The sequence below is a fragment of the Condylura cristata genome, unplaced genomic scaffold, assembly GCF_000260355.1.
Source record: "Condylura cristata isolate star-nosed mole 26May11 unplaced genomic scaffold, ConCri1.0 scaffold00013, whole genome shotgun sequence".
Taxonomy (NCBI): Eukaryota; Metazoa; Chordata; class Mammalia; order Eulipotyphla; family Talpidae; genus Condylura; species Condylura cristata.
Genome location: NW_004567114.1, coordinates 29,376,997 through 29,394,046, shown reverse-complemented (window position 1 = coordinate 29,394,046; position 17,050 = coordinate 29,376,997). Strand labels below are relative to the sequence as shown.

The 17,050-nt window shown below is 35.4% G+C and overlaps 1 protein-coding gene across 1 annotated transcript in view; it reads right to left on the bottom strand.

Annotated features, from left to right (window-relative positions):
• KCNH5 (potassium channel, voltage gated eag related subfamily H, member 5) overlaps positions 1–17,050 on the bottom strand; it is a 258,103-nt gene that overhangs the window by 229,747 nt on the left and 11,306 nt on the right. The window contains exon 2 of the mRNA XM_004681802.2: positions 8,494–8,617. Within this exon, the coding sequence (XP_004681859.1) occupies positions 8,494–8,617 (124 nt within the window). The remainder of the gene's footprint in view (positions 1–8,493; positions 8,618–17,050) is intronic.

Below are 17,050 nucleotides of genomic sequence, written 5' to 3'. Positions count from 1 at the left end.
ATAGCCAGCCAACAGAAAAACACAAGAAGAGAAACATCTATAATATAACAAGCTACTGGGAGCAAAATTATGAAAAAACTACCTCTAATAGGATTAAAAATTGTTATAACTCAAAGGTGAAAAATGAAACATTTTGGAAATTTATATGATAATATATCACTTTATAATATATAAAAATGATGAAATACAGCACAAATCTGATAGAGCTACAATACAAAGAGAAGATGAAAATAACATTTTTTCAAATAAATTAATGAAAACTCTCTAATATTCCTCATTAGTTTAGCCTTCCCTGTGCTAAAATCACCTGTTCTAAGAAAACAAAGAAAAGTTTTTAAAATCCCATATTGTAATCTTTAAACTTTAGAAGAAATAATGTTGACTTATTACATTTCATATTTTTCACTTTATGTGTACTAAACCACATATTTCCAGTGATTGAATATATATCTGAAATAGTTAAATAGTAAGAGCTATTTCAAAATGAACTATAAAAAAATGCCAAGTGAAATGTACTATTAATTTTTCCAAAGCAAGTGTTCTTTCAATGCTATGAAAGCACTTCCATCCAAAGCTGTCCGGACCATACTGGCTAACTCAATGGTTCCATGGGTGTGGCATATTTGCTTGTGTGGCTTTTTCACATGCTGATATCGAAAGTCTTTACTGAGGTTACCACACTGCTTAAGTTCAAGCTAGAAATAATAATCATGAGGCTTTAAAACTAAATATGTGTAGTGTGTGTGTATAAATGTATATGTGTGTGTATGTATGTAAACACGCACACATATATGTATAGTTTTATGTTTCTTATCGTGTGGGTTCCTATGAGCAGGCCATTCATGGTCATCTGAGGCCTATTTTCTTTCTACAAATCGCAATAGAATGTTCCTTGACTACCTACTGGATATAGTTCATATCATGAGGCAGACAGGGCCTGGGGTACCTGTTGACCTGATTAAGTGACTATCTCCATGGTAGTCTTGAGATAACTCTGCCTGTGATAGCATCAGACTTTGCTCACACAAAATGTCTCTCGATATATGGTCATGGTGTTCCCTTTCCTATCCCTTGTAAAAATTTGTCCCCCATTCCTATCCCCCCCTCTGGACCCTGTTTCTCATACCACTGTCGCATGATCCGCTTTTACTAGCCTGTGTGATGTCAATAAATGGCACAAGAACTTCTGCTCAAGCAGCAGAGTCTGGCCTTGCAAACCTGCTCCACACCTGCTATGTCCCTCATGACATTCCCACTGCAATACTCTAGGAATATATATTAGAAATATTTTTTAAATTACAGAAACTCAAGTGCCCCTTCAGTAATTATAAATGATGTCTACAAGTGCACTCTTATTTACTGAAAGGAAAATAAAGTTAGATGCACAGAAGTAATTGATGCTACTATATTACTGAGCAGTCACGAAATAACCAAGATCTGGGATGTGTGGAGAATCACCTACAGATTGGGATCATTCATGGGCAAGTCGTATAATGTCTCTGACTACAAGTTTCTCACCAGGAAAATGGTAATGATGTTACATAACTCAGAGTGAGGATTAAAAACATAACATATATAAAGGTATAAATTAAGAAGTGCTGTACAGAGAATTGTTCCCAGAAAGCTTCCCACCCCCCCTCCCTCACTTCTCTACAAGGATAGGACAGGGTCACACCCCTTGCTGCTAGGCAGGGGCTCTGTGTCTTAAAGGAAGAGGCACAATATTCTGTTTGTCTTTCTTCTCTGTGAGCTCATAAGACTGAATTACAAACTCACCCAGGGCTGTCCCTAGATGATCTTGTCATGGCCCATGCCATACAATTAATTAATAGTGCTAAGATTGGGTCTTGGAAGTATAGGAGTTTCCTCAGGCAGCTTTGCTGAGCATTTGACATCATATTTTTTTTTAAGATTTTATGTATTTTTGCACAGACAAACTGGAGCCTAGAGGTGCAAGGGGTAAGAGGATTCACCAGAGGCAGAGTGGGGAGTGTGGAGCAGGACAGGCAGATCTACTGAGGGGAGCAGCAGGAGACAGGAGAGGTCTGCTGTGCCTTGTGGGTCAGCTGCCTGGCCTGGGATCAAACTCAGACAGCAAAAGTGATAGTGCTGAGACTTAACCCCTAGGCCACCGGGGAGGTCCATCTGGCATCACATCTTTCATGGATAGTCTGTTCTTAGAAACTTGGGGGAAATAGATGATTTTGGTTTACAGCAGGATTTATATGTTTTTGGATCTCTTGTTCTGCCACCAAAAACTCACAAACAAACCTTCTTATGACTTAATGGTGAGAATTGATGTCCAAGGGAGAAAGGAACCTTACAAACTGAAAAGATCTATGCAGAGCCATATACGCATATGACCTAACCATGCCTCTCACCAATTTCTCTGAATCTTCCAGTAAAGGTCTATCATTGTTCCTGAACTAAAACTACAAACATTTAGTCACCACTAGTAAGGATAATATTATCCACAAGTGTATAGTTCAGGCTAACTGATGCTTCTTCATAGAAACCACCCGGATTGACTTAGTGCAGTTGGCAATGTGGGCTCCGGCTCAAAATTGGCCACAAGAGTCAAATCTCACAAAAATTAATGGGCTGGGATCTTTAGTCAAAGAACCAAAAGCAGGAGAAGCCTGGGAGAGAGTGAATAAGAAGAATTTTGAAACAAATAAGAATACAGCTTTCAAAATCTAAAAGAGGTCATTTTGGAATATGTCCATGTTTACTTTATGCAGTGGTTTGTAACACAGAAGTCTCCTAATCCATTATTGATAGGGGCTTAAAAAGGTTTATTCAGAAATGTTAGACCCATGACAGGTGGTCAGAAAACCAAGGGACAGAACCTCTCTGGCCTTTTCTTACAGGACCTGACAGAGGCGGAGAACTCACCCTCAGTGCAACCTGAGAAGCCGAACCTCCAGCCAAGGGCACCAGCTGATGGGTCTGGCTCTGAGAGCCCATAGCCTGGGTTAATCACACTGCTCGTGAACTACATCCAGTAAAGGGTCTCTTAATGTCTCCGCTTCATTCCTTAATGTGATGGCTTGGTTAAGGAATTATTAATGGGCCTTCCAGGGGAAAAAAGAATTTGAAAACATCTACGCACTCCATTCCTCCCTGCCTAAATGATTGTTCTTTCTCTTCTATGCTAAGTGAAAAAGAAAAATGGGACTTTTTAAAATTTCCATTTTGCATAAGATAATAAAATGCAAAATGCTGAAACAGTTTCAGCCTAACCTATGAAAAAAGATCATGTGGCTTAAATTGCCATTCTCACAAAACATTTAAATGTGCAATATAGGCTCTGTCCTTAAAAAAAAAGAAAGAAAGAAAAACACCAAAACACTCCAAAGGCTTGCAAATCTAAGTATTGTGTACTAAAAGGGACAAGATTTGAAGCTTCTATGAATAATGAAGTGTCATAAGAATATTATTTTTAATTTTAGCCACTCCAAAAATGAGAGTGTATGGGAAGTACCTGTGAGATTTTTTAACTGAAATTTAGATGCTGCATGAAGTACAAAATTGTAGCAGAACTAGAACTCTCACTTATGTCTGGTGAGAGCAAAAACAGAAGGCCACTCTGGACAGCAATCTGATAGCAGCTAAATTATAAATTCTGCATGTATTCTACTAGGCAGCTATCCTATTTCTGGGTATACAAGTAGACAGCTTCTCATACAGTACCATAAGAAAATGTATAGGAGGAGTGTGTTTATCTCAATACATTTGAGATTGCAAAATGTCAACAGTTGGAGTTCATAAATAGTAGAATGGATAAATAAAATAATAGCTGCAGGGGCCTCCCTGATGGTGCAAGGGGTTGAAACACAGCACTGTGAAGCTATCCACAGCTATTGCAGCACAAGTTAGATCCCCAACCAGGGAGGTGACCCACATAGAGCAGCAGGCCTTACCTGTCTCGCCCTCAGCAATCTACTTCAGTGGATCTACATGTTCTGCTCTCCACTCAGTCTCTGATGAGTCCTCTCATGCCCTGCACCTCTGGCCTGTACCCCAGATTGTGTATGCATAAATAAATAGTTAAAAAAAATGTTGGAAAAACATCAGAGCCCTCATTATACAAAAGAGAGGCATGATGAAATTATCATAAAGCAAAAACAAAAAAAACCCTCAACAATTTTGTTTAGTGAAAAGAGTAAGAAACCATGTATCAGTGTATACAAAATGAATTATGCAGGTCTTAGAAACAAACACACACAAAGCAACATTATTTCAAGAATATACATACATAATAGACAAATAGAAGGGGTATTAGAAAGATATGCAATAAAAACATTAAATAACTGTGGAAGAGGAAAAGAAGTGAAATGAAATAAAATAGAGACCTTCCCCAGAGAAATGGCAATGATAACATAAGGGTACATTATTTCAGTCCTATGTGCCTCGTCTAATGGAGGAAGGGTGGAAGGACAAAGGAGAAAAAAGATAAGAAAACAGAAAAAAATCTTAAACTCTGATATTATAACCACATGTCAATGTATTTTTTAAATTTTCCCATAAATAATTTATATTTAATACTTAACAGAACACGTAACATTTACCCAGTCACTACATTAATCCTATTGACTTTCATTCATATAAGCAAATTGTATAGAAAGATAACTTTATCTGGCAATACCTCTAGTAGGCATCATCCAAATAATGTAAAAACTCTAATGCAGGGCCCTCCCTGGTGGTGCAGCGGGTTAAAGCACAGCACTAAGAAGCTTAAGCCAATTCCTCATGAGTTCAATTCCCGCCTGTCCCGGAGGAGATCCACATGGCGTGGCAGACCTTCCTGACCCGCCTGCTGCTCCCCTCAGCAGTGTACTTCCTAGATCTGCCTGTTCTGTTCCTAACTCTGTCTCTGGTGAAGCCTCTCGCCGTCCCTGAGCCTCTGGCATGTACCCCAGTTCTGTATACACAAATAAATAAATCTTTAAAAAAAAAAAAAAAAACTCTAATGCAAAAAGATTTATCTACACTTATGTACATGTTTGTCCACAATTGTCAAATCATGGAGCTAACTCAAGGGCCCTTTGACAAACCAATGGATAAAGAAATTGTGCTATCTATACTCAGATGGAATATTACACCACTGTAAAAAAGATAAATTAGTAACATTTGGGACAAAATGGACATATTGCAAGGTGGTTATGTTAAATACGACAAAAAGTAAAAGACAGATGTTGGATGGTTTCACTCACCTGTGCAACATAAATAACAAGAAAACATACACAGGCAAAATACACTAGAAATAAATCTTAAACTCAGTGAAAGAATATTGTTTACCAGTGAAGATGGGAGAGGAAGGAAGATGGGATACTGGCACTGATGGATTAGTAGAGGGTGAGTGAAACATGTATACATAGTTGGAGCAAAAATGTAACCCCCCAAAAAATTAAAATAAATATTTGAAAAATATTTTAAAAATATAAAGTGTCTCATTTTTTTTCAACACAAACTGATACCAATTTGTAGTTTTTAGTTCAACTATATTTGTCTAAAACGTATCGTTTTAGAGTCAGTTAATTTCTTTGAATTATTTACAAGGATATTCTCAATGTCAAGTGATATATCTCTGCCTTCCATGGGAATTCAGTTATTCTATAATTTTACTATTAACACTATTTCTAAATGTGCATACAATTTTCCACTTGACATTCTCATTCCTGTGTTTCATATTCAAAGTTTTGGAAATGGAAAAAAATACTATATGCAAAAAAAAATCAGAATCACATACAGATATTTTTGTTTGTTTATTAAAATAAATTTTTTTTATGTTTATACCAAATATGTTGTTAACCTTTTCCATTGCCATTACCCTTCCTACATATGATTTAGGTTACCTTTCTGATTGAACATTTAAAAATAATATAACATCCCAAATTACTCAAAACTTCTATAATATCCTGGTCTTCATTCCTCAACAATGCTACAATAAACATAAAAAGGCTCTAGTTTAGTTTTTTTATAGGATGAGAAAGTTCGAAGCGGTATGCATTAAAATAAATTGTGTCCCAAAGAAAACCTGATAGAACTTAAATACCGTTTGCTATTTTTCATTGCTGGTAAGAACATTAAAATTGATTTGACTATTTAGATTAGCAAAACAAACTAATCATTGTGTGTAATCAAGTACTTGCTTATATTAGTGAGTTTATCATCATGAAAACACTATCTCCAAAAATAGTGAAGAAAAGGTAGAGGGAAATTTGCATACTACTTCCCACAGTGAAAAAACATAACATGACCCAAAGTTCTCACACAAATCCAATACCATTACACATGGAAGAAATACAATGAAGAAAAGCCTGTTATGTGGAAGCACATGAGAACAAGATTAGAATTTAGCACAAAACAAAACAAACTAATTCTACAGGTAGCAGCAAAATACCAAGCTGTGTCTATAGTACAAAAGCAAAAAGGTTGCAATCTTAACCTTAAGACATTTAAACCTACAATTGGTGGTGAAAGAAAAAGGACTCTTTTAGGGAGGATGTTAAGCTATTATAAAATGCCAGCATTTTCATAATGAACTCTTTTGTATAAAAAACTGTTCATGTCAAAAACAAGAAGCTAGGAAAGATGCATGGTGAGAAAGAAAAGAGCAGCAGGATTTTGTAACATACACAGAAGGAAGAACAATATTACTAAAAATGACAACAAAAGTGACGGCAATGAAAATCCAAGGGATAAAGCTTGAGGATGATGCCAAATGATAAATTATGGGAAGTCAGAGAAGGAAAACCATGCCTTGTGGAGGGAATCAAAACTACCTTCAGGAAGAAGATGGCATTTGAAATAGGCTTGGTCTGATGATGATGGACTGTTATGTCCACGGTCCAAGAAGAGAAAGTGGGAAAGGGGGCATCTATATCCCCTGGAACCTCCTATGGGGCCTACAACATAGGTGGGGTCTACCATAAAACCAACTTTTCCTACCCTAACCCCCACCAAGGCACAGGGAACAGAGATTCTCAATACCAACCTCAGTCTCCCAGGATGTAGGAGACACTCATTAGTGACAGGTTTAGCCCAAGGGTTACTATCCGCCCATGAGTAAAAAGGTACAGAAAGCATCAGTGCTATTAATGGGAGTTTCTCCAGGAGGGGAGCTACAGTTTTCATCAGTCTTGTTTACTAATTGCATTCCTGCTAGTGAAGGCTATGAAGCTGGAGGTGATAGGTAAAGGAAAAAATGTTTGAAGAGATTATTTCTCAAACTTGGATAATCATCAGACTCATCTAAGTGGATGATTAAATGTACTGATTCCCATCTCCACCTACTTACTTTTGGCAATTCTGATTCAGAAAGGTTGATGTGAGATCTAGCAATCAATATTTTGCAACATCTTTCTAAGGACTCTTATGTGTAATTGAGCTTAGATTTAGTGGCAGAATATGAAATCCCCAGGAGATTCATCTTCCAGGAGATGAATACATATCTCTATCTATAGGTATATATATAGCTATGTGTGTATGTGTCTTTGCATACACACACACACATGTTACACACACACACAGATTTTATATAAGTATATAGATGCACATATATACAAAATAATGTATCATATACTTATCTATATACACATATAATATTTCTCAGCATGAAACAGATAGAAAAAAAGATAAAGAAATCTTTGTGTTTTCTGAGCAAGTCCCTTAACCCCAGGTTTTTCCCTCCAAAAATATCAATGGATTTGGAGTAGAAAGTAATACAGATCCCCCTGTAGTTTTTTAGTAACATGACTTCAGTGCTTAGTTATGTGGGAAATTCACAGAAAAATTAATTCAAGGAAAAATTTATTCCATCTGGCCTTCCCAAAATATTGTAGAAAAGTTTTCACTTCTAAATTATTTCTTTATATAGATTTTCCTTTTCTTTTTTATAATTTATTTTTGTAATATTCCCTTTAAGTTCACAGATGTAGTACACTTTTTAAAGAATTGTTGTAAGTAATATAAATGCCAGATTCTGATTTACATAATGCAGACAAAATAGCTATGGTACAATATACTAACATTATAAAGTATAGATGATTTATTTATACAGGACATGAAGACTTCATTTTGATGTTCTCCATGAGCTAAGTCCTACATGGTTACTGCTGGTTCATTCTACTTTGATCAAAGCATTTTTAGCAACTCAAGAAGTTGATGTCATCAGCGACTTCCTGAGATGAGATGTTCCTCTGGTCATTTGTGCTTGGGCTAGTTCCTTTCTCATAGTGGCTGAATGAAGTTATTTTTTCAATGAATGAATAAATTCACAGATATGCAAAAATACTCATTTTTGCAGAAATTCTCACCAATGACTATGAAACTAGGTATTTCCACTGCCAATTCAGTCTCCTTGATAAACTAATAAACTTTTACCTTTATAGTTTTTGTATGAGAACCTAAGTTTTAGATCCAAGTTTTAACAACATTTAGCATTTTGTTAAACTTCAGAAAAGATTCTTGAGCTATTCTATTACCTACCTGCAAGTGCTGCTTTTCTGCATGACGTCAGCTCGATGATATCCAGAGAGTTTGCAAAAACCATCATTACTATAAACTACAGGCCAATCCACAATCTGGGCATTTCCCAGTAAGAAACTCGATTCTAAAGAAGAAATAAGAAAAGGGAAGATTTTTAGTTTTAAGCAATGTACATTTTTCAAACAACAAAAAAAGACAAATTGTTAAGGGGCACAAATGCAACTATGGTTTGTTATAGTATGAATAATAAAACCTACTCTGTAAATTGATACCATCTGATTGGCCTGATCCTAAGATGAGATCGGCAATAAGTAATTTTTGTATACAAACCAAAAACTTTGAAAAGAAGCCAGTTTATTATATCTCTTTCATCCAAGGATATGCTGAGCTATGGGGGGAAAGTATGGTTAATTATATAAGTGTTGATGACTAAAATATTACACATAAAGACAGGCTGATTCAGTAAGATCAGCTATAGTCACTTGATAATTTGAGAATACTGAACTTGATAATAAGCAAATTTGAGTGACCCATCCCAAAACTCTATAATTACTATATTTTTTTACTACAATTTTTATATGGTGGCACACATTCTTCATCCACTAGACTGAGTTTGAAAAAAAATGATTTATAATAACACTGAAGAATATTTTTTAAATAAAAGTATTCAAATAAAAGTATTATTATTTCCAACCATAAACCACAAAGAATTTGAAATTATCATTATTCTAATTTTTTAAAAAAAATACTTGGCCTATTTTGCATGAAGTAGTTTTGCTGTTAGTATAGTTGATTTTTAATCATATATTTTGATATAACTTTGAAATTCCAATATTTTAGATATTAGAAATTTTATGAATCTCATGAAAGACATTAAGTGAACTCAAATTATATTGTTAAAAATATAAAGAAATTTTTGTTTGGAGGTTCCTCAAACTGCTAAACATGGAGCTTCCCTACGACCCAGCAATCCCACTCCTAGGTATCTATCCAAAAGACACAAAAACACTGATTGAAAAAGATACTTGTACCCCCATGTTTATTGCTGCTTTATTTACAATTGGAAAAACATGGAAGCAGCCCAAATGCCAAAAAGTAGATGACTGGATTAGAAAGATGTGGTACATATATGCAATGGAATATTACTCAGCAACCAAAAAAGAGAAACACATGTCTTTTGCAGCAACTTGGATGGAGCTGGAAAAGATCATGCTTAGTGAGATAAGCCAGAAAGAAAGAAAAATACCGGATGGTTTCACTCATAGCAGAAGTACAATGGACCAGGCGAGAAAATAACAAAAATAATGAACAACCATATACCAGAGACATTCTGTGGGGGCAGAGTGGGGAATGGGATCAAAAACGGGGGGGGGAGAAGAGGGAGGGAGGGAAATGCACGGGACTATGGTGGTGGCACAGGGGTGATTTGGTGATGGGAAACCCACGGGGATTACAATCGAGATGGAAAAAAAAATGTGCAAAATGATGTAAAAATAAACTTTGTAATAAAAAAAAATTTGAAAAAAAAGAAAAGAAAATACACAGAAAAAGCACATAAAGATAAAATATGCAAACTAATAAGAATTATGTAAAATAATTCTTATTAATCGAACATCATGTAATGAGGAAAAAAGTGAAGAAATTATTAGCTATACATGTTAGGACCACGATGACTTTTGATTAAAAAAGGAAATGGTATTTTAAAAAATATATATATAAAGAAATTTTTATTTTAAAATTAAATATTTTAAAAGTTTTTAAATCATTCTAAAATCTAAATCTGCTTGGAACTCATATGCAGGGTAGTACACTGAAAAGAGATACTAACATATAATCAAGAATGACAGTTGGTCTTCATAAAGTTAACAATTGAATTCAATATTTATTAAGTAGATGCTACAGAAAGGCACTGCTCTGAATTAGACCGTTGAATATAATAAAGATAAATGAATCATACCATTTACTCTCAAAAACTTTCATGTAAAGAAAAACAAATTTGTATCAATGATTAAAACTTAGCAGAATAAATGCTAGATCAAGAAACACAGGAAAATAATAGGAGGAAACCTGTTTTGAGATACTAAAAAACAACCCAAAGTAGAAAAATTGGTAAAGAGCAATCCTTGAAAAAAGAGGCATTAGGTGAGATATTCATTTAACAGTCCATTCTGCTGAGAAGCACCTCCAGTTCACATAGTTGATACAGTGAAAAAGGTCAAACAGAAAAGTTTCATTGGCTTAAAAAAGCCAAAGGTTTCAATCTGGGACTGCCAGAGTGGCTTGCAGGTGAGGAGAAGATCTTTTAACATACAGTGCCATACAAGTGTGTAAAATTCTTCTCTGGGTCTTAAGCTATGTACAAACAAAATGGTAGTATAAGGAACCTGGAGCAGGCAGTCGGGGAGGAAGCAAAGCTAAAGAAGTAGACAGGAATATCACTGCACCCCAAACTGGAAAATAAATCTCAGAGTTCAAGTCCTGTCAAATTAGAGAAGCTTGGCCAATGCTTCAAGTTTTCTATTTAAGCCACAAAAGGTCATACATTAGGACTAAAAACAAGTCACAGGATGAAAGATTGTGACCTAAGACTTAAATAAAATAATGTGAAAATACTCAATTTTAAGAAATGCTAAAATCAAGTCTCTTCATGACCATAGTGTCCCACCAGTAATTTAACTACCTAGTAAAATTAAATGCAGCCCTCCTCTAGGAAATAAACTAATCTAAAAATCACTACAATATGGCAACACAAAATCCAGTATAAAATTAAAAATTATTAGGCAGGCAAAAAAGGGAAAAAAAATATGACAATGATCAGGGGAAAACACAGGTATTAGACCCAGAGATTTATAAATGGAATAGCAAATATACAGAACAAATACTGACAAATAAAATCTAGCAATATATAAAAAAGAAAATAGACCATGACCAAATAGGGTTTACTTCAACAATGTAAGGCTGACTTGAGAGAAACGGAATAGCCTCCCTGGTGGCATCGAGTTTGGGTCTCAGGATTGCTACTGCTACAGCCTGAATTCAATTCCTGCCAGGGAGCTGACCCATGTATGGTGCAGCAGACCTCTCCTGTCTCTCTCACTACTCCCCTCAACAGTATATTTCAGTAAATCTGCCTGTTCTGCTCCCCACTCTGTCTGGATGAATCCTTTCACCCCCTGCACCTTTGGCCTACACTCCAGTTCTTATATGAAAAACAAAAAATAGAAAGAGATAAATGTAACTCATCACATCAGCAGAACAGAAGAGAAAAGGCATATGATCATATCTCAATAGATCAAAAACAGAAGGCATTTAACATATTTCATATGCATTCATGGTTAAAATATCTGCATAAACTAGGAACAGAAGGGAACTTTCTCAAGCTGACAGATGACATCTACTAAAAACCTAGAGCTACAACAGTCTTAAAGATACAATACTGAATACTTTTCCCCTATGACCAGGAAAAAGTCAAGGATGTATATCAAGTCATTGGGAAGTGAACTGAATAGGCATTTCACAAAAGAAGGCATGCAATAGTGACAATCACAAACAATAAGATGTTCACCATCAGGCACCAGGAAAATATAAACAAAAGGCACAATGATAGAGTAATTATAAAAACTAATATAAATTTTTGATGAGAACCTACAACAACTGAAATGTTTTAAGATGCTCATAAGTATACAATGGTATGACCCACTTTGTAAAAGTCTCTTGTGAAGTTAATCAACTATGACCCAGAAATTTCACTTGTAGGCATTTTTCACAAGTGAAATTAAAATATATATTAACAAAAAGACTTTTAGGAAAATGTCCACAAGGATTAACTGAAGTAGCCAAAATTAAAAATAAACAACTGTCTATCAACAAGAGAAAGGATAAAAGTTGTGACATATATGAGTATACTGGCTCTAAAATGGAATAAATGATTGTTACATTCAACAACAGAGATGGATTTGAAAAACACTATAATGACTGAAAAAGGCCAGAAATTAAAATGCATATTTTGTATGATTTTATTCATATGAAGCGCAAATACAGACAAAGCTAATCTACAATGACAGAGATCAGAAAAATGATTTCTAAACAGAATGGCTAGAGGACTGGCAGGAAAGAATCAAAAGGAATTTCCTAAAGGAAGTGATTATTTTTCTATCTTGATAGAAGTATAAGTTTCCTAGGTTTATACATTTGTTAAAATCCAGTAAACTTTCACTTAAAATCTGTGTATGTTATTACAAAAATTACACCTCAAAATTAAAAAAAAAATCCAGAGGAAAGAAAAAAGACCAGAGAATCTGATTTTTAGGAAAACAGTGTTGTTCACTCTGAATGTCAATAGTAGCTTTCCTTGGTAGACAGACTGATTAAAGATCAAAATGAACTAATTCCTGCAAAAGTGTTTCATAAAGTATAAATTCCTCCAGAAATATGATAATTTCATTTAATTACAGCATCGTTTACAAAGATCTACAGTGTGGTCATCAAAATTACTTTCTTTCCCTTCTTAGCACAGATCAGGTCCTGCCTACATGCTCTCCTTGTCTCAACTCATCCTGATTTTTAGTCTGATTTTCACTTGCCCCCTGAAACCCTTCCCCCATCCTACCACTCTTCATACATACACTCTTCATACAGATCAAGATAACCAGCTGCATATATTTTTCAGTGCACTTAAACTCCACATTTTTCCAATTAGATCAGTATGTTTGCTAAGTCTCCAAAACATGCTTACTCATGATGTCCACTATATACTTCAAACACCTTTCCTCCACCCCTTTACCTATAAAAACAAAATCTTTAAGAATCTTCTCAACACTACCCTCTCAATGTCATATCCATTGAGTTCCACTCAGCTTATATTTCCCTCTGGACACACCCAGATCTGTGTCCAACCCCTTGAGAGGACAAACTTTCCATTGAAATTGTCTATTTTCATTGGCTCCATATCCTCAACTCCTATTCATCTGACTCACTCTTATCTGACTTATGCCTTACCACTCCACCAAGACAACCAAGGTACCAATCACCTTTCCATGTAGACAAATTGTCAAGATTCTTTATGCTTTTCACTTATTTCACTTTATAATTCAGAAGCACTGGTATCTACTCTTTCCTTTCAAAAAAAAAAAAATCTGCTAATCTTTGGCTTTAATAAAACAACATTTCCCCAGGTTTTTTAATTGGCTTCAAAATAAATATACAAGAAATTAGTTCACGTCTCATAAATTTAATTCTTCTGGACACCCTTCTATTTTCTTTGCAGGCTCAATATTCATTATCTTAAGTATATATTATATTAGAGTTGCTCCACCTCAATTCCTCTTCACCTGTTTCCAGAGATTCAGTAACTTAATTTTATATCTCCAAGCCTCTTCTATAAACTCTAGAACTTGATACCTAACTTGGCTTTTCCTCATATATCTTTACTGTATCCATCACCCATGACTGCTCATTTCTCCAAATTGAGTATTTTTCCAGTGTTTTCTATCTTAGTGAATAGTTTCACCATCCATGCAATTGTGTAAGCCATAAATCCAGAAGCCATCTTGCCATATCTTTCTCACTACCCTAATTCTATTAATTTTCTGTCTTAAGACTTTCAAATCTCTCCATTCCTCTATATAATCACCATAACTGCCCAATTCCCACCTTCTATCTTCTCTCCCATTGACCACATCAAAAGTCATGAAATTGGTTTACCTTGTTCCTCTCTTGGATTTACTTATACTCTTAAAATCTTCAAGTTCTCTTTCATCATAAGGCCTTTTAACTTGCCATTCTCCCTGCTTAAATGCCATTTACTTTTCCTAATCTGGTTGGTACCTATGCTTATTTACATCTTAAGTCATTTGTCATGACTTTAGGGAATCTTTCTGTGATCTTTAAACTAGTTAATGCATATTACAAAATTTTTAGATGATCTACTACTTACTCATAGCCCTTATCCAAGCTGCAATTTTAAACCAATTTCTGTGTTGACATAATTAATGCATAACTGCCTGTCAAACTATTAGCTCTATAAGGACAGAACCTATGTCAGATTTTTGTTCATATTTAGGCCTCCCAACACCTATTTGTCTGGGACAAAGTAGATGCTCATTTATTGACTTCATCAAAAAACTAACAAGTTAATATATTCTTGCAGGGATCTTGTGTTATATAATGGTATCATGAAGGTTAGTTTGCATTACCACTCTAAATACTTCATATATGCTTTTTTTGTCCTCTTAAATGGATGATACAGCCCTCAGAATTATAAATGTCATACCTACTGTGCATATAATAGTTGCTTTTTGTTTGAGGAATTGCCACAATCCCTGAAAGAAGTTGGAAAGACAGATCTTTCTGAATAATAAAAGCTAAATTAATAGAAATTGCTAAATATTAAATAGTCTATCCAAGAACTTTTGGAAATTTATCTATTTGCTAGTTGAAACACAATATGTATATATAAAATATCCATAGAACTATTCTGTTTTCTTATAGTCATGAAAATTATTCAGTAAATGTGAAATCTAGTATTATTAGCCAATATTAAGAACAGGATAGCAAGTTAATTAAAATTGCTTCCCAGATAAGTTTAATTCTCTTGGCTTTAAAACACGGTGGGGAAAAGAAATCTGGTTACTGGGGGACAACTTCTATACAAACAAGACCTAGAAAGTGAAAATAGTTCAGAAGTTTTGGAAACATAAAGCTATTTAAGAAATTGCCCAGAGTTCCCTGCGACCCTCACCATCCGCAGTTATGGATGAATAATCATGTTCCCCCACAGTTAATGTCATTAAGACAGAGTCCCTCAGGAAGGGGACTCATAGCCTCAGAAATCATGAAAAACTTACACTGTCAGCGCTGCTTCCAGCCACGAGCAAATACAATGAGAAATCAACAGTCTCCATTGGCAAAGGGTCCTTTACAGCGCCTGACCAGGCTGGCCTAGTCTCAAGCCTCCAGCCTCCCAAACTGTGAAATAAACTTCTGTTGTTTACAAAATATCCAACTTGTGGTAGTTTGTTATAGCAAGTCCAATAGACTAGACATTCATCAACCCATCTTGACAGGAAAATCAGTTCTAATTTTTCCTGACACCTCTTAGTACACCAAGAGCCATAAATTCTGAAAAAATTGAAGCTTGCTGAATCCAGACTGTTTCAGTGCTTGAAGATGTTTACAAACATTTCATCTCCAGATGGTTCAAATACACAACATGTTCCGGTTATTATCCCTACCAGGTGGTAGTAGCCCAGTACAGATTCTTGAGTGGATCTCTACAAAGACTGAAAATATCTCATTGTATTCTTTCAATGCCATCCAGTGTCCTCTCAGAGAGGACTTTTTCCTCAAGGGTCAGAAGGTCAAAACCTAAATCGAAGACATCTAAGTCAAAATGGCCTGCTGAGAATCAATATAAATGTTTCTTAATTATGATTACACGTTCAGTTAAGATAAAACTTAAAGCAGATGCGGGTGGGGAGTGCAGTTATAGGAATTACTCATTCCAGGCCCCGGGCCTCAAAGATTCTGTTTTAATTGGTCTGGCGTGAAATTCCAGGCATCAGTATTTGCTTTTAAATGTTCTCAGGTGGTTATAATGTGCAACCTGGGTAGAGGTGCACTAATTTACTGTAATAATTCCTAAATGCTAGCAGCTGCAATTGGGATCTTGTAAAGAGTGTCAAAAATACAAATTGCTAAATTCTAACGCAGACACACTGAATTAACTCCCCCTGGCAGAATATAAAAGTACAGATACAAAAATCTCATGTTCAATCAGCTGTGGGGACCTCTGATCTAGTACCTGCTACTCAAAGTGTAGACAAAAATCACCTGTTTTTTTGTTAGCAATGCAGAACCTGGGACCTCTCTCCTGACCTTCTGAATCATACTGTGTTTAACAAGATTGCCAGGTAATTTCCAAGCACATAATGCACTCATCTTGTGTATCCATTCCCTCCCATCACAGATTAGAACTTCCTAAGACTGTTTATCCTATTACACCATATTCCTGAACTGCTGTCTAAGTTTTTGCTTTGTTTTAATATAAAGGAAGAACATTCTCTTTACAGTGCTACTTCTGCAAACAGTAATAAAATAGCTATTCAACTTAAATAACTATGCAACTTAATCATATTCCTAAAGAAGGTATATACATATAACTTCCTAAAGAAGGTATATTTCATATACAAACCAGGAGGTCAATAATCTTAGCTGACAGAAATTTCTAACAGAGTTGTGTCACACTGAGTCAATGACAATATAAAAATATGTGACATTTTTCCTGCCTTTCTCAGTGAGGAAGAGCTAGAAAGCAGGACCTCACAGCTCCAAGAATTACTCTCCACAGTTCTCTCATTCAATGAGCAAAAGATCACACATTCCAAAAATTGATGACCATAAAGGGAAATTAAAAGCTTAAAAGTAACATCATAAGGGGCCCTCCCTGGTGGCGCAGTGGGTTAAAGCACAGCACTAAGAAGCTTAAGCCACTTCCGCAAGAATTTGATCCCCGCCTGCCCTGAGGAGATCCACTTGGCGAAGCAGACCTCTCCTGACC